At 41.7% G+C, this 18,342-nt stretch overlaps 1 protein-coding gene across 1 annotated transcript; it reads right to left on the reverse strand.

Moving 5' to 3' along the window:
* Positions 1-2,959: 2,959 nt before the first annotated feature.
* LOC148355287 (uncharacterized) lies at positions 2,960-17,773 on the reverse strand. The gene is made up of 10 exons (XM_088349084.1): positions 17,730-17,773; positions 14,382-15,375; positions 13,120-13,515; positions 12,954-13,049; positions 11,689-12,107; positions 11,468-11,609; positions 10,362-10,472; positions 10,167-10,294; positions 8,343-8,412; positions 2,960-4,953 (listed from the first exon to the last, which is right to left on the reverse strand). The coding sequence occupies exons 2-10, from the start codon at positions 15,366-15,368 to the stop codon at positions 4,678-4,680; spliced, it is 2,625 nt and encodes an 874-aa protein (XP_088205210.1). The 5' UTR covers positions 15,369-15,375; positions 17,730-17,773; the 3' UTR covers positions 2,960-4,677.
* Between the last annotated feature and the right edge of the window lie 569 nt (positions 17,774-18,342).

Here is an 18,342-nt window from a genome sequence, read left to right on the forward strand (position 1 = left end):
TGATTTTTCAGGATGTCTTCCGCTATTGGATGTTTGTCTCTCCTTCTATTTGTTTCATTGGCTGAGCATCCCCGTCAATCTTTGAAGTAAATGGCGCTCAGTTCCAGCGCGCGAAACTACTTTCTCGTGGGCGCAGCTTTGCCTTGCTGTTATCGCGAGATCACGCGGTGAATTGCGGCTCTATTTTCGAGAACCGGCTTTTTTGTTTTCTTTTTTCAATGATATGTTCCCAAGAATACTGAAATATTAGGAACCAAATAACTTAATCTTGAAAATGTATTATGCTACTTTATTTCAAGAACGTTTATTGTTGCAATACACAGTGAACTTTTACCTAGTTTAAATGTTACATTGTTTTATACTAAGCAAACAATACCGAGATGCCGTTACTCGTAATGACCAGCTACGAGTGCCTTCGGGAGAGAGAGACAAAGAAAGAAAGAGAAAGACTGAGAGAAAATGAGAGACAAGAGAGAAAAAGAGAGAGGGAAAAGAAAGACATATAAAGTGACAAAGGTAGAGAGAGAGAAAGATACAGACAAGAGTGTGTGAGAGAGAGGGAAACAGTGAAATAAAAAGAGAGAAAGATAGAGAGAGAAAAATAAGAGAAAGTTATAGAAAGATAAAAGAAACGCAAAAGAGAGAAAGATAGATGGAGAGAGAAAAGAGAGGAAGAAAGGGAGAGAACAAGAAATAGTGAGTGAGAGTGTAAGATACAGAAAAAAGAGAGGACAAGATTTAAAGAAAAATGTTGTTTCGTACTCATGTGTACAGCGACTTTGGCTGTCCTGGAAGACACTTCAAAATACAATGTATTATTATTATTATTATTATTATTATTGTTATTAAACCGTGAAAGAAAAAGAGAGAGGACATAAAAATGATTAAGGGAGATGGAGTGAAATAGAGAGAAAGAGGGAGATCATTAGAGAAAGAGAGCGCAAAAGGAGTGACAGGGGAGGGAATGGGAGAAAGAGAGAAGAAAGACTGAGAAAGAAAGGGAGAGAGAAGAAGTGATAGAGAGAGGGAGAAGGAGGGAAATAGAGAAAGACAGAACAAGTTATAATGAAAGAAAGTGGAGTAGAAGAGAGAGAAAGACAGAAAAATAAAAAGGAGAAAGATAGAAAGAAAGTGTGAAATAAAAAGAAAGAATGAAATAGTTGGAGATAGAAAGAGAGTTAAATCGAGGGACAGAGACAGGGACAGAAAAAGAGAGGAACGTTGGGACGAAAAATAGAGAAAGGGTAAAGACTGAAAGAGGGAGTGAATGGGAGAAAAGAGAGTGACATAAAGAAAGAAATGAGGAGACAGACAAACAGAGAAAGAGAAAATGACAGAATGAGAGATTAAGAAAGAAAAAGTGATAGAAAGGAAAAAGATGCAAAAATGAAAAAAAGAGAACGATAAAAAGGTTTAGAAAGAGAGATAGGAGAGAGGGAGAGAAAAGAAAGAGAGCGAGAGAGAGAGCATTGTTAAGGGCTCTTTATTGATTTTGGTGTTTTTGTAGTAATACTCTATTATTATTTTTTTCCGTATTTTTGCACTGTTTGTGTTGGATTTTGTAGTATTTACATGCAGTATTTGCAGTATTTCTGTTTTAGTACTTCTGTAGTAGTATTTTTTGTAGTAATATTCTTCTGGTAGTGTTTTGTATTATAGTAATATGAAGTAGTATTTTGTAGTATGTCTTTAGACGTACTTTTGATGTATATCCAAAGCAGTAGTTTAGTAATATTTTTGTAATTTTTTTTAGTACTGTATTCCCATAGTATTGTTTTGGTCATATTTCTTTAGTGTTTTTTTTATATTATTGTAGTTGTATATATTTTTTGTAAGTCTGGGGTAATATTTTTGTAGTAGTATTTTGTATGATAGTATAGCTGTAGTAGTATTTTTGTAGTATTTCAACACTATTTTTTTCCGAAAGAAAGCAAAATATCATACAAGTTCCCTGTCCCCCTGCTTTATTTGATATTTAGTTTTGTAGTGCTTATGGAGTATTTCTGTGAAAGGTTTTTTCTTGTAGACGCACGAAAGTGTCATTGGGGACAAAGTTGGCACCACAAAGGTTAACCGCTCTTTGGGGCCCCCTAGTGAAGCCCTAAGCAGCCACTTAGTTCGCTTATGCCTTACGTCACGGACAGCATACCTGTCAAGCTCCAGGGCTCCATGCTCGAACAAACTGTCGTATTTTCCCTTAGAAAATAGAAAATAATCTGACACCATTTTTTTTTTCGAAAAGATGCATGATGGGATATCCCCAGGCGGCAGACGCATGCGCATAGTAGCATCGAACCGCTCGCTTGTTTACAACGAAAAAAAACGATACCGAGATAGAGGCTACCGCGGCGAACTGGTTTGACTTAATTGATTTGCCGATTCGTAATACTGTAGTCGGTGTGTACGGGATGGTGCACATCATTGTACACATCTTGTACGTCGACAACGTCTTAAAATGCATAATAAATATACTTTGTATGCTAAAAAACGTACAGGTTGACAGGGATGCGGACAGTGTCAAGGAGGGCTTGGTCTGATTTGAAAATGTTACCTGTGAGAAGGGAGCCAATGACAACGCAGGTGTTGTAATCCAATTTTCGGTGAAAAATGAATGTCTGGGTAAAGTTGTGGCCGCGGTGCAGCTGTCATGTCTTCTGGATGAAATGGGGTGCAGGCTAAAGTTAAGGAGAGCGCACCGTTGGTTTTTGAGTTTTGGTTTTTGCTTCACACATGTAACAGCATTTTATACTTAGCATATATAAAGTCAACAACACAGAATCCCTAAAAAATCAATAAGCAGGTTCTTTTCGTGAACGACACAATCAGACGGGAGTGAAGGCCCAAGTGTCAAATTCCTGGCCCACCACTGCAATTTTAGGAAGGCATTGAAACTGTTTACAAAAATACAAATTGAAATGACAATACCTTCTGAAAATTAGTAAAAAGCTGGAATACGAAAAATGTAAATGTTTTACCCCTTATAGGCTGCTAGTAAGAAAACAAGTTTGTAGCTCATGAAAATAAAACATTAAAAATACGCTAAATATTTATATTTATTCAGTGTTAAAGTTCTTTCTCAGTAAAGTGTACAATTTTGGGAATTTCTTTTTTAAAATGACGGAATTTTCACATTAGATTTCGAAAATTTGAGTACAATTAGTATGTAAAGTATTACTATGCTAAGGCTCTGCAATTGCAGAGTGAGGCATGTAATTCCATTGCCTCATGGCAGATGGCGATATTGAGATCAAGGATTCTGATTTGGTGCACACATCAGCCCAAAACAATAGAATTAGTGATAGCATTAGCAAGCTAACAGCACGTCAAGCCATCCAGTAATTTTTTTCTTGTTTTTTTTTATCTCGCTTTTCTTTAAAGGGAGCAGTGCATACACTTCATTTGTAAGTTAATATCACAGTGTGTAATATTTAGTGCCTCCTAATGTTACAAAAAACTTTCTTTCAGTAAATACATTTTTCATGAAATAATAGGCAAAATACATGAACTATAATACAAATGTTAATTTTCATTTTTAAAAATTGTATTTATTTTCAACGTGGAATCCCTTCATAGAGGTCACCGGCATGTTTGTCTGGGATCTTGCTGCTACGCTTTGCTCTGTGTCCCTGGTTTTAATCCCAATTAGACAACAGTGCCATTTAGTGGTCAAATATTACACACTGAGGCTTTAAAACAGTGGTTACCAAAGTGGGCAGGAAGAACAAGGTGGTAGGGGGGTGGTATGGGGGCGGTAGGGGGCGGCAGTCCAAAGTCAAAGTCAGAAATTTCAATGTAGTGCAGTTGTGAAATCGCAAAGCACTGCGATTTTTTTCAATTTTGTAGTGAGTGATGGCGCCCTACAATTTGCTTCACACTTACACATTCACACACTGATAGCAGCGTCAGCCAAGCAAGGCAACTCCCCGCTAACAGGGGGCATTAGGGATTCAGTGTCTTGACAATAACGAATAGGAGCCGGGAATCAAACCTCGAACCTCTTGATCCCAAAATGAGTGCTTTACCTCCTGGAGCTACTGCCGCCCCATTACTAGTAGTAATTGATTTACTATCATATATATTGTCATTATACTTTGACCATTTTCATCTCGCAGGCCAGATGGAAAAGTCTTGGCCCGCTGTCCATTGTTTTCCCACGCCTGATCTAAACGCTAAAAATTGTTTTTGTGTTATCTAAGAAAGGTTTTGTAACAACAACAAATAGCAAGGCAGCACGGCGGCGCAGTGGTTAGTGCTTGTGCGGCACAGTTCATGTCATGGGAACCTCCTGCGTGGGTTCAAATCCAGCTCCAGACTTCCTGTGCGGAGTTTGTATGTTCTCCCCGTGCTTGCGTGGGTTTCCTTCGGGCACTCCAGTTTCCTCCTACATTCCAAAAACATGCATTTCAGGTGAATTGGCCAGTCCAAATTGTCCCTAGGTTTGAATGAGCGAGTGAGTTGTCTGTCCCCGTGTGCCCTGCGATTGGCTGGCAACCAGTTCGGGGTGTCCCCTGCCCACTGCCCGGAGATGGCTGGGATGGGCTCCAGCCCCCCCGCGACCCTAATGAGGATAAGCGGTACGGCTAATGAGATGAGAACAAATAGCAAAACAGCAAAATGTAAAAAAGGCTGCGTATTTAAAGTCCCGCTCTTGTGTTTAGAAACCACAATCAAGGACAATCAACCGTATGGCATCTGTGATGTCGTGGGGTCTTGGTAGACCGGAACAGAGCAGCAATCAGAGCTCAGGGAAGATGACAGGAAGTGGACGTGGCAGGCCAGGTCGTCCAGAAAATCTTTTTGTATCTTTGTTATTGCTTGAGAGAGAACATCAGGCAGGGACTGCATGTTGAGGAGCATTAGGTCCAGTTTGTCTTCAAGGGCCAAAATTCTCCTATCCAGCTCCTCACTTCGATGCTGAAGATCCGACACCAGATCGTACATCATGTTTTGAGTCTGGACAGTGTGAAAAGAAGTAAAAACGTAAGCATTTACTGGCTAAGATGCCAGTTTTACAACTAAAATCATGCATAAAGAGTTCCCTACAATGTTATGTTGTATTTTAATCTAAATGTTTTATTTTGTGTTGGCAAAATAGGAGACGAGCCAAATTTTGTTCATCAGGGCTGCACGTTTATTAGAAATCCAATGGACATTGCGCGCGGCACGGCAGCTAAGTAGTTAGCACGTTCGCTGCACAGTTCGGAGGTCATGGGACCAAATCCAGCTACCAGCCTTCCTGTGAGGGGTTTGCATGTTCTCCGTGTGCTTGCGTGGGTTTCACTCTATTTTCCTCCCACATTCCAAAAACATTCATGCTCACTTAATTCGACTGTCCCAATGGTCCCTAGGTGTGAATGAGCGAGCGAGTTGTCTGTCTCTGTGTGCCCTGTGACTGGCTGGCAACCAGTTCAGGGTGTCCCCTGCCCACTGCCCGAAGATAGCTGGAATGGGCTCCAGCACCCCCGCGGCCCTACTGAGGATAAGCGGTGCAGATAATGGATGGATGGATCATGGATATTTCAAAGTGATGTAGTGCGATTGTGTAATCCCAGCACACTGCATTTTCATCACAGTATGGGTTTTAACGGCGCCGGACAATCAGAGGTAAGTTTTAACGGCACTAGCCAATAAAAGCGAAGATTTAATGAAGATTTTATTCGAGTGCATCTAAGAATTTTTCATACATGTGCAAGAACAGAGGCTATTTTTTTTTCTTCTCTGAATTAAGTAATAAGCAAAAATACATAAACTATCTTACAAACATGCATTTTAAAGACTGTAGGTAGAGAAATGTGTATGTTTTTTACATAACATGAGCCTCGACTAGAGGGAGCTGAAATAATTGTCCGCTATCTTGCTGGTACAGGTAACCCCCCCCAAAAAACGTAATATAAAATGAGAATAAAAATGATGCTGTTTGGTTGCTTTGAGGCATCGTAGTGTGTATTCTTCCTTGTGCTTTTTAGCATTTTCAGTGAAATACACAATTGAGTGACATTTAGTGGTTAAATAATGTACACTTTCCCTTTGAATGAAATCCTGCAAACACAATATAAATCAAAATACTGTGTTTACATGAAATGAAATGAAATCACCTGCATTTATATAGCGCTTTTCAGGTCAATGACTTCCCAAAGAGCTTTACAATGTGCTCCACATTTCCCAATAGCGGCCTTGCAGTCATGTAAGGCGCTAACCTACTTATTGGGGGTATTAGGGGTTCAGTGTCTTACCCAAGGACACTTTGACATGTAACACGGACGAGCAGGGATTCGAACTGGGATCCCTTGATCCCAAGACGAGCGCTCTACCTCCTGAGCTACTGCCGCCCCTGATAAGTAGGGTACCATACAACATATGGTTTTCAGGAAATAGATAGATAGATAGATAGATACTTTGTTCATCCCCGAAGGGAAATTCACATTTCCAGCAGCATCCCTGAGCTGAGAACAATCGAGAACAATCGAAAATAACACGGGAGCTGCTGGAGTGGCTGCCATTCGTGACGGCGCCGGAAGAAAAGATTCAATTTGAATCATGTACAAACAAACAAACAATTGAATCATGTACAAACAAACAAACAAAATATTCATGTTTCAATAAGTGGAGTGTTAATAAAATGGGGGGAAAATAATTTCTGATACTGATATAACCAGGTAAAACTAATTTTAAGTTACCTGTCCAAATGAATGTTGTGCCATCTCACCTTACTTACGGTTAACTTTACATTATGAAAAATAACCATTTTATTATGAACACATAGTTGGAAATCAAATGCATAAATTATCAAGTGGTGGCTTAGCTGAGAGAGCCACCAAAATTAATTTACGGGTAATAATTAGCTGGCTTCTGAGCAAATTAGAATCCAGTTTCCACTGTCTTGGTAAGGCTTGGTTAGACATCACAGTTTATTGCTGTTTAGATTTCATAAATCAAGGCAGAGCTCCGCCCCTTTTCTTTATGGTTATGTGTATATGTCATTAAAGGTATTCCCAGTTTTTTTTTCTTATTCCAGTTTTTGTGTAGATAACCTTGGCGTTGTGTTGCAGGTGCATAAAGTAATGGAAACTGGCAAATACGACACACGGAAAGCTAACGTTGGGTAACCAGGGACCGTTTAATGAAAGGCGGCAGCAGCCTCTGCGTAAAAATGCAATGTTTGCCGACTAAAAAGCATGCAGTGAGCAGCCAGGCTAACCGGGAACCAACAACGGAAAAGGGCTACGGCCACAAATGCGAAGCCAGCCGTGAATAAACCAAGGAACGTGGCATAACGCTAGGCTAGTCGGCCAAACAACACACGGTCTGCAACCGAAAGTAAACAAAACAGGAAAGCCCTGGGCAGCCCAAACGTTAATGGGGAGCTAGCCGGACAAAATCATACCAACCACGACACACGCAGTGAAAAACACAAAAGTCTCAATCAACTTCCTAAAAGGGGGAAAAACAAGGAGCTCACGCTTTAACGCTTACCCCACGCAACATTTGGAGGTCAAACACCAACAAAACAGTCAGGCCTACAGCGAGAGGGTAACCAAATTTCCAATTTATACAAGCAGAAATGAGCACTATACAATCGCTGCTCACCACAACCGCTTTCGTTTTCAGAGCTACCTCACATGGATTGGCAATTTCTATAGCGTTGTGTTCCTTCAATAATGTCACACATCTACAAGATATGGGCAGCACGGCGGCGCAGTGGTTAGCGCTTGTGCGGCACAGTTCATGTCATGGGAACCTGTTGTGGGTTCAAATCCAGCTCCAGACTTCCTGTGCGGAGTTTGTATGTTCTCCCCGTGCTTGCGTGGGTTTCCTCCGGGCACTCCGGTTTCCTCCCACGTTCCAAAAACATGCATTTCAGGTGAATTGGCCGGTCCAAATTGTCCCTAGGTGTGAATGAGCGAATGAGTTGTCTGTCCCTGTGTGCCCTGCGATTGGCTGGCAACCAGTTCAGGGTGTCCCCTGCCCACTGCCCGGAGATGGCTGGGATGGGCTCCAGCCCCCCCGCGACCCTGATGAGGATAAGCGGTACGGCTGATGAGATGAGATCTACAAGATATGAGGCAAATGAGTCAACTTTAAATTGTTCGAGTCCCCCGGAGCATGGAATATTTTGCAACATATTTGCCTAATTGTGGGGGGGAACCCCACACGTTCTATGCCTAATTGAAAAAGATATGTTTGGGAATACCTTTAAGACACATGGGCATCGCTTAAGCTTGCAGAAAAACAACACAAAATCTTAATTCCTTTAGATCTTTTAGTTAAAACAGTAAATTGTGGCATTTTTATTAATTGAATTGAATTAAATAAAGCACTTCATCTGTGTGAGCACCGAGTACCTTTGCAAGATCAGCAATAGTGTTGGCCTGGTCAGTTAGTTTCCTCTGCTCCATTTTCACTTTGCGCAGTCTAAAATGGAAAAAAAAACACTTGAATATATATCATTGTTGTCATTAAAACTCTTGCATACTGTTAGATGATTAAAATCACTGAATATGTCACTATTGCATACGTTTCCCAACTTTATTATTTTTACAATTTAATCATCACATCATTACTTTGATAATCACGTTAATTATTGAGCTGTTATAAATGCACTTTATGTTCATCCACATATTTGAATGAAGTATTTACTTGCTGTATTCACTTGATGTTTCAAAGTATCCTTTTATTCAGTACTGTGGAGGGTCGAAGACAGGCGGGAATTACAAGACGTTAGCTGGGACTGGAGAGCAAGGGCGGTGTCAAGTTCGGAAACGAGGTCGGCAACAGGAGGCAGGCAGGTAACGGGGCAAAACAGATCGGATAACGGGCAGGCAGAACGGGGCAGAGTCAGGTCCGGAAACTGGTTGGCAACGAGGATCAGGCCGAGAAAAGCATGGCAGGAACTGAGTCTGACGTAAGAGCTTACCGAGCTGGGAGCAACGGTTCGCATAACGGTCTGACGGGGATCTCTTGGAAGTCGGCGGTTTAAAAGGAGTACATCAGCCAATCAGCTGTCCGGGCTGTTGGCGCCAATTAAGCAGTTGCAGGTGCTCTGAATCGGCAATCATGACAGCTTTGGCTGATAAGATTATCCCTTTCGCTACCAGTGTGTGGCGCTGTGAGTAGTGACCCAGGATCTACCCGGGAGTAAAAAAAATCTGCTTCCTCTTCCTAGTTCGTGGGTAAACATTCTATAGAATAGAATAGAATAGAATAGAATAGAACAGAATATATATTCATTGTCATTGTTACAAAATGGGTTGAACATATTGTGACAAAAAAATTGGGCGTGGCACTCCAGTGTCACATTTGACAGTGAGGATAAAAGAAAACAAAGAAGATAAAGGAACAAAGAAGATAAGGTTATAATACTGTCTATGTCTATATTATCTCCAGCGTGCTAAGACTTTTTATTGTTTAATATCTCGTGGATCCATTCAATATCTCATCTCATTAGCTGCACCGCTTATCCTCAGTAGGGTCGTGGGGTCCATTCAATATGCTTGGTGTAAAGTGTAAAGAAGAGGCAAGCCGTTTCATTTGAAATGAAAGTGGAATAAGAAAGGTTGATGCAGTTGAGAAAATGGTTGGACCGCTTTTTTTTCAACCACTTTTTACCACGGAGGAGGAAGTCGCCTAACTCTTGAAGTGCATCTTCCAAAAGTAAGTTAAACTCAAATGTATTTATCTTTAAAGAGCATATTATTTTATGAATTATTTATTTTTTAGTACAAACAATACAGGTTACTTATACAAGCCTTAAACATACTTATATAAACCATAAACATACAAAATATAGCACTGAAGCAACTTAAGAACAAATTCAACTTGCGAACGTAAGCAGGGCAGCGTCTGTATTATTTCAAAATTGTTAATTTTTTTCTAAGTTGTTCTCTTATTTTGATCTCCAGTGTATCACAGAGTAAGGGCATTCAGTATTAAGTGTAAAATAGAAGTGGAGTGGGCACTAAAGTTACTCCATAAACAAATACTGTATCTAACACAGACAAGTGGACAGGCGAAATAGACGGAGTAAGGAGACAAGCAAAAGTTTTCCCCCGAACCCGTCGGGTGTTAGTTTTGGAAATTTCTTTTTCCAGGGGGTGCGCGGAAGAATCTAACTGAGAAGCATTGCATGAATTGAACATTAGAATCTGTGTTTCGATACGGTTACCCACTGGTGGATCGCTTGCAGGAATTTTCGCTGATGGTGTCGCACCGTCGCACGATCAACTTTCTTCACTAACTTGGTGTGTTTGTAAATCAGCCATGTCTCTCTCAACACATTGGCTGCAGTATTCTTTACCTGAGGGCAACAATAGGTTGTCTTGAAGATTTTTGATAGTTGATATTTGCATACTGACACAACAGACCTTCTTATAAAGCTGAGTATCCATCATGAAGTTATGGACATGCTTTTCAGCTCTGGTGAGCTCGGACTTCCTCGCAACCACAGCGACCACCAGAGCTGTGCAGCCGGCTCCCTGTAGACAGGAGCAGTAAATCATTTCATTAGGACTCACAATCCATGATGGATTCATTTTCTAAATTGATTTGGATATTTCATATGATCTACAAGAGTTTTTTTTCCCCTTTTTATTGTTATTTTGAACAAACACCCTCCAGCGAGCAAGACAAGCATGTTGGCTTTGTTCACTCCAAAACAGTTCATTTCTAACGTCCACCCTCAGTATTTCTGTCTTTCTCCACGTCTTTCTTTCTCTTGCTTTCTTCCTTTCTCTTTATTTGTATTTATCTCTTTTTTTATTCTCTTTTGTTTTCTCCCTCTTTTTCTCTACCCCTTTATCCATCTTTCTCATTTTCTTTGTCTACATCTTGCTTTCTCCATATTTGTCTCCCTCTTTCTCTTTAATTGTTTCTTTTTTCTTACTCTTTTTTCTCTCTTTCTGTCTTCTGCCTGTATATCTCTCTCCCCCTCTTTGTAACTCCCATCTCCCTCTCTCTCTCTCTCTCTCTCTCTCACTTCCATCTCTCCCACTCCCATCTCTCTGTCTTACTCCCGTCTCTCTCTCTCTCACTCCCGTCTCTCTCTCCCCCCTCTCTCTTTCATTATTTTTTCGACTTAGTTTTTCACTCTTTGTTTCTCTTTCACTCCATTTCCCCCTTTGTATCTTTCCTTCTCACCGTGTGTCTTCCTTTCATTTGTCTTTCTTTCTTCCTTATTTTCATCATTCTTTCTTTCTCTCACTTTCTCTCCCCCCTTTTTTCTCATTGTCTTTTTCTTTCTAGCTCTATTTATTTCCTTTTTGCTTTCCTCGTCTTTCACTTTCTTTTTCTTTTCCTTTTTGTTCCTACCCCTGTCTTTTTTGTCTTTATCTCCCCCCTCTCTTTCTGTTTTTCTTTTTCCCTTTCTATTTTTCTTTTCTAATTTAATAGTCCGGCCCTCGAGCTAAAATGAGTTTGATTAACAGAGTACCAAAAATGTATGCTTCTGTTGAATAACCTTAATGAATCCTACCATAATGCCCGTTAACAAGCACACTCCTTTTCCACAGTAAGTGTGAGGTACCATGTCACCATAGCCAATGGACAAGAAGGTTATGGAGATCAGCCACATTGCTCCAAGGAAGGTACTGGTCACCTCCTGGGCGTCGTGATACCTTTTGAAACATAATACCACCTCTTTAGTAAAGTGCAAAATTTGCAATGTTGGGAAAGAAAACAGGACATTTTTGATACCGCTCACAAATGCGCACGGTCCATGCTGCGATAATCCAACAAGAGACGCTGAACACAAGTAGAACAGTGCCTGGGCAGATGGTCATCAGCGTTTTCATGACAAAACGCGTGTCAAAACTGATCTTGTTTAGCGCCCCGATACTGCGAGAAGAAGCGTCGGTAAACAGCTTGCTGTGGAGCAGCATGACTCGGCCAATCAAGTAGAGGCGAAGGAACATGGGCACAGAAAGGATAATGTCTATGTCAGCATCTGCCACCAGTGTGGTGTAGTTGAACGCTAGCCGAGAAGACCAGCTGAAGACGTATCGGCCCGGGATGGGATGGATGGCACACACAAAGAGCTCCAATACTATGAAGAGGACTCGCTCCAAGGTCATGGCAATCCTCCAGTCGTCTGCTCCATTATCCACCATGAATAGCTGAAGGGAAAAACAGCTTGTTAGCGCTTTGATTTGTGAATTGTTTTAAGAAAACGTAGGAAAATGTTGCTCATAGTAGAAATTTTAAAGGTGGGTGTGGGATTTGAAAAATGCCACTTTCTCCTGGCCTTAGACCGTCTGAAGTTGACATTTTCTCTCTTTCCATTGACATTTCCTTAGTTTTCCCTCCCCTTAGTCTAAGAGTCTGGGTGTCTTAGCCCCTCCCTCACCACCTACACCACCACCATCCCCATCCATAGCCTTGACACCTCAAACCTTGACTACTGCAATTCCCTCCTCTACGGTCTATCTCAAAAGTCCCTCCATAAAGTCCTTCCATAAACTTCAGCTGATCCATATGATCTATATGACAACATTGTTGATGATGGCGGTGTCAGGGACGGAAAACAGGTCGATAGACGGGACAGGAGAGCAGACGTGATCAGGATCAAAAACGGGTCGTAAGCTGGGACGGGAGAGCAGAGCAGACGTGGTTGGGATCAAAACGGGTCGTAGCCGGAGACAAACGGGAGCAAAAACGGGACAGGCGAGAGTCAGGGTAAAAAAAAAGGCTTGCCTTGTATCAACAGATGTTCGCAGACGGACTGACCACAGGGGATTGAAAGGATTGGGTTTAAAAAGTGACAGGGAGCCAATCAGAGCCTGCAGCGGTTGGCGCCAAATGAGAGTGCACAGGTGATTCACATCGGTAATCATGACAAATTTACGATGAACGCACCTACTTTATTTAATCTAAATTTGGGAATTTTTTCCCTAAGAATGTTTTGCTGCAAAAAAAAGTTGTTAGTTTGACGGGTGATGATGTATTTACATCCATTGAATTACCTGGATTTCTCTCGCGTGGTACATGAGAATGATACCAAGTAAAACAGCAGTAGAAACACTGATAAGGCCTTTTAGTACATACGAATAAGTAGACTCCTGTAAAAGAAGAAGGGGGGTCATTTATGTCCAAATCACATCGATTCCATTCAGATTCAGATGTAACTACCTTGCTGTAAAATCCCCTTGACAGCTCAGTCTCAATCACCATGACAACAATGCCAAACATCCCACAGAGCAAAGAGTAGTCACTCAGCTGTTTGCGTTTCCCGAAAAGTGCCCGACGTTGGCCCAATCGGAAACTGATGTCCTTCCTCTGCGGTACGGTACCTTCTTCACCGCCGGCGTTATCACAAACGGTCTTACTTGAATCTTCTCTGATGACCTTAGAGAAGGCGTCCTCCAAGAGGGTGCTGTGGAGAAGCTGCTGGCCCGATTGGTTTTCACGGCTAGCCCGGGACCCCGCGGCGTTGCCATTGCCAAGGACACCGCTCCCTGTGACTTCGGAGGGAGTGATGCAGTTTAAAGGCGAGGGTTCGAATCCACTTGGATGTTTGGCGTTGGTCTGTGAAAGAAGATTCAGTTGCCAAAAGTGATTTTTTTTCACCCATTGTTTATGAATAAATCTGTAATGTTTAGAATACATCCCATATTTTCCATGATTATGATAGTTACTAATGTAGGCTCAATGATAAAGCATAATCCTATAAAAACAAAGTTTAAAAAGTTAGCATTTTACTAATCCGGCTTGGCTCAAAACAGAGAGCCTGGATCTTGGCCCAGAGCCAAGTTTGACATCCCTGTACTATAGTAGATCAATCTCTTCTTGATCATTATTGAATGTGTTTTACGCAAGATATCATGTGTATAGTAGACTTCTATCCCTTTGCATTAATAAGTATGAGGAACCCTGAACTGGTTAAATAACTAAATATTGTCAAGAACCAGAACCGGATCAGGATCCAAACGCGTGACGTTATTCACACAAGCCTTTTGTTTTACGGGAAATGGGGAGTCATGCACGTTGGGCAGCAGTCTGGCATGTAATGATAGGAAGCCAGAGGCCGACGAGATTGATACCAATTGCCCCAGTTTATATCGGACAGACTGGGTCGATACCAGACAAGACGGGACAGACAGAATAGATAATGAAACAGGATATCTAAAATAAACGGGACAAACTACACCGGAACGAAAACTGGAGAGAATAAACAGGGCAAAAATAAACGGGAACGAAACTGGAAACCGATATTAAACAGGACAAAAATAAACGGGAACAATACCGGACAGGGAATACCAACAGAAGACAACACCGAGGCAAAACCCACGTCTTGCGGGGCAGAGGTTCGTTGACGGACTGACAAACAAAGAGTGAGAATACTTAGCTTAAAAAGATGTAAAGCCAATCTGTCAATGAGGCGCAGCTTGTACCTGACAATATCTTGTCCTCGATGACTCTGCAGCTAAATCTTGTGGGTCGAGTGAACTATACTGGCTGGTGGAGAAGGACTGCACACTGTGGTTCCTGGTTGGTGTGGAAGATCTCTTCACGTTGGCTGTCCTGGTCATGTTATTGGACGCGAGATGTTGACACTTGAGGATGAAGGCGGGATCACCGTGGGACTTCCAGGTTTCTCCGCCACTGACCGAGTACCGCGTGTGTTGCTTTTCCCGATCCTGAGACGTCTTTCTCCACTTGGGCTCCCCGCTCACGGCAGGCTGAGAATGTTGGATGAGTTTCCTGTTTTTCTCAGGACATTCCTTCGTGCATAGAGGGATGTTCAAATTTGAATTAGTGTCTTTGAAATGATTGCAAGTTTGTTGGTTGCTATGCTGAGGTGTGAAGCCATCACATGAAAACTTGTTGGCGGGTTTTAAAAGATTTCTTTGGTTTGTTCCGTGCGGGAAGTTTTGGCAATCATCAGGAATATAGGGGGTGGTGGAGAAAATACGTGAGTGTGATGGCGATGATAGGTTTAGTTTGTGCAGAAGACAACCTTGAAATGAATGTTGCTGCTGTGCACCAGGACAAGAACAAACACATGAGTCGTTGTTTGGCCGTTCTAAATAGGCTGCTCGTTCTGGTCCAGAGGATGGATCACCTCCTTCCCCGCTAACTTGGCCACAAAGAAGCAGCCACTCCTGATTCCTCAACTGGGATATGGTCACGTCTTCAGTCTGCAGCGGTAACATGTGGGCAGGAACTTTGGGGGACGGAACGACGCCATTGGGAGTTTGGTGTGGCGCTGAAGGAGCACAACAGAGGTTCGTCCCCCGCCCAAGCATTCCTTCTGGATTTCTGCCAGGGTGTGACTGACCTGATGAGGTGCAAACTTCTTGGTCATCATTACGGAGACCTTGACCCGTTGTGTCGAGGCGTCGGGTTGCATTGGTGGGTTTGACCAGAATTAACCTCATGGTGTCTCTGCAAATACAATAACACAGTTGATGCTGTTTATTTCTTTTTTTATATTCTATCTTACTTCTTCAGTACCGTCTCTCCCCTCTATAACCGTTTCTGTGCTACCTGAGTGTGTACTTTATGTGTACATAGGCTCTTTTTCCTACACCCTCTGCCCTTAGGCCTCCATAAATCATTATGGAAGCCTAAGGGCACATAAATGTAATTGATAAAACGACCAATTACAGACTTTGAGAGTCTGATAAGTCATCACGCATATTGACCAATTACGTGCGCCTTCAAAAGGAAAAATAAGAAAGAGCGAGAGGGAGTAAAGAAGTGTCTCGGAGGGAGCTGGCTCCAGATTGTTCAGGAGCCGGGTCCCGCTGTTGACTTTAAAGAGCTGGTACATAGAAACGTTTCATTTGTGAATGAAACATCACTATTTGCCATGCATATTGCATGCACTAAGTAATGCAAACAGTCGTTTGCTGAAAGTTGTTCTATTACAATATCCCAGTGTTTTTCAACCAGTGTTCTGGGCCATACTGCGAGACTCTGACTAGTGTACCGCAGTAAATTGGCCAATTTTATCTTTGAAAAAAACATGCCATTCTTCAGTGTCTTTGTTTTCCTTCAGTGATCAGCCTAATAACTGTCACATTCATCCATATCAGATGGCAAGAAATTATTTATTTTCTATCTTTTTATACACAAATTATAGTTATCTGCTACTGAGGTAGTAGAGGGAAGTAGATTTGTCAAGTATATAGGTTGCACATAATTTTGCCAATTTTAATTATCTTTTTACAAAAAAATACTCAGTGACAGAACCCGAACAGACGGTAGATCCAAACGCGTAACGTTTTCCAAGCTTTATTTATGGAAGCGGAGCAGTCATGCGCGGGAACACAAACGCCAGGAATTCGGCGCTCGCTGGGCAGAAGAAACGGGGCAGAGAAGTCAGGTGAGGGAAATCAGGAGCCAGGGGCAGACGAGCTGCATTCCGGAAAGGACGAGACAGACGGGATTGATACTGGATACAGGATAACGAGGATAGGATCAGGGATCGATACAGGATACAGGATACAGGATACGGGACAGACGGGATCAATAACGAGCAGAATACCTGACAGGACGGGACAGACGGGATCGATACCGGATACAAGATAACGAGGCTTGGATCATTGATCGATACAGGATACGGGACGGACGGGATCGATACCGGATACAGGATAGCGGGGCTTGGATCAGGGATCGATACAGGATACAGGATATGGGACAGACGGGATCGATAACGAGCAGGATACCGGACAGGACGGGACAGACGGGATTGATACCGGATACGGGATGACGAGGCTTGGATCAGGGATTGATACCGGATACAGTATACAGGACAGACCGGATTAAGAGTCAAAATGCTTGCCTTGCAAGCGCGGAGGTTCGTTGACGGACTGACAAGGGGTGAATGAGAGCACTGAGTTTAAATAGGAGGGTATCCAATCAGGCAACGAGCAGCAGCTGGCGCCAAACGAGCGAGCACAGGTGAGGGCAATGGGCAATCATGACCATTGGAAAAAGTTGGAACGTTTTGTACCACAAGTAGATAAATTTGGGTATTTTTAAGAATTGTTTCTGTATTGTAATTTTTTTAGAAAAAAACAAAGCACAACTTCAACAACTTTTACAATATTTTAAAATCCAAAATTACAGCAACATAGTTTACCAAAATGCATAATCAGTATAACCTCATGAGCCACAGTGACCACAGAACATTAAAACAACGTTATACTCTCAGTTTAGGAAACATTAGAATTCAAGGTTTATTAAAAAGAAAACACATGAAAGTGGTGCAAGGAATTACTTGTAAAACATTTTCAAACAACAGTGATTTTTAATGAACATTCCAAGATAAACACATAGTTGTGACTTTAAAACGATTGTTAGTATAAATAGGCAGAAATATTTACAAGGTTGTGCTTGGTAACTGCCCTAAGTTTAAAGTGAATTATTTAATGAAATGTAGAATAATAATAAATGGTTAGAATGGGCATAATGTAGCCTAAGAACTTATATAAGTACAAAATATTGTGCTTTTTCCACTGATGCTACTTTTTAAAATGTATATTCAAATTTGACATGCCCCACAGTTGAGAACTACTGTCATCTAATAATTGTGTCGCTCTTTATGCAAATTCCTCTGAAATTATTAGGTTAATTTATATATTAATTTATATAGTATACACACTCATTCTTTGCACAATTACTGTATTACCACATAACAGCGTCAACTTTAAGTAGCCAAGTCATCTGAAAACTGCTCTTATTTGGAATTCCCGTATTCGCAAACAATCCTCAAAAGACAAAAATATCCTTACCGTTTTTTAAGTATTTGGCTGCAGAGTAGTAAAGTGTCCCTGCTCCGGAGTGATCTAAAAGCAAAGTGTTAAGAAGATGCGAGGGAGGATGGGCACTTGCTCTTGCGCGCACACTTGATCATGGTACTTTGGAGACGCTCTCCTTTGAAAATAATGTTTAAAATTCAGAGTGTGTAAAGTAAAAGGGCAGCTGGGCCTGGTAAAGGGTTTCTATGCAAATGCATGAAAGTGGGTGGGAGTGGCAACAGGTTAAGATGCAAACAACAGCACGTTTCTGAATGTGAAAGTGTAGCTCACAAGTCCAAGCTCAAAAGACATCAATCTGCGTTTCCACTGATCAGCAGAACCACCTTTGTGTTCAAAGCAAAGTGGCAAATAAAGATAGTCATTGAAGCTCCGTGCCTCAAAGGCCTTTACCGGATGGTCTTATCTGCCCCGATACGAGCTTAAGGCTAGACAAAAGTGCCTATTATTAAATCTGGTTGTGAATGCACCAAACGGGTGAGAGCAAGGCCGTTTTCCAGAGAGCAAATGTTCCCACAAAAGCTCTTATTTTCACACTGAAACAGAACCCAAGAGCACATGAAATGCTGTTGTTTTGTTGAGCTGCTAG

Source organism: Urocampus carinirostris, chromosome 12 (assembly GCF_059441175.1).
Source record: "Urocampus carinirostris isolate Australia breed hairy pipefish chromosome 12, RoL_Ucar_1.0, whole genome shotgun sequence".
Taxonomy (NCBI): Eukaryota; Metazoa; Chordata; class Actinopteri; order Syngnathiformes; family Syngnathidae; genus Urocampus; species Urocampus carinirostris.

Bases quoted from the DNA above. Each gene is read 5' to 3' on its own strand.
- LOC148355287 (XM_088349084.1), bottom strand. From the start codon at position 15,368: ATGAGGTTAATTCTGGTCAAACCCACCAATGCAACCCGACGCCTCGAC. The intron at 11,610-11,688 runs GTATCAAAAATG...ATGTTTCAAAAG, and splicing joins ACCGTGCGCATTTGTGAGCG to GTATCACGACGCCCAGGAGG. The intron at 10,473-11,467 runs GTAGGATTCATT...TCCTGTCTACAG, and splicing joins GCTTGTTAACGGGCATTATG to GGAGCCGGCTGCACAGCTCT.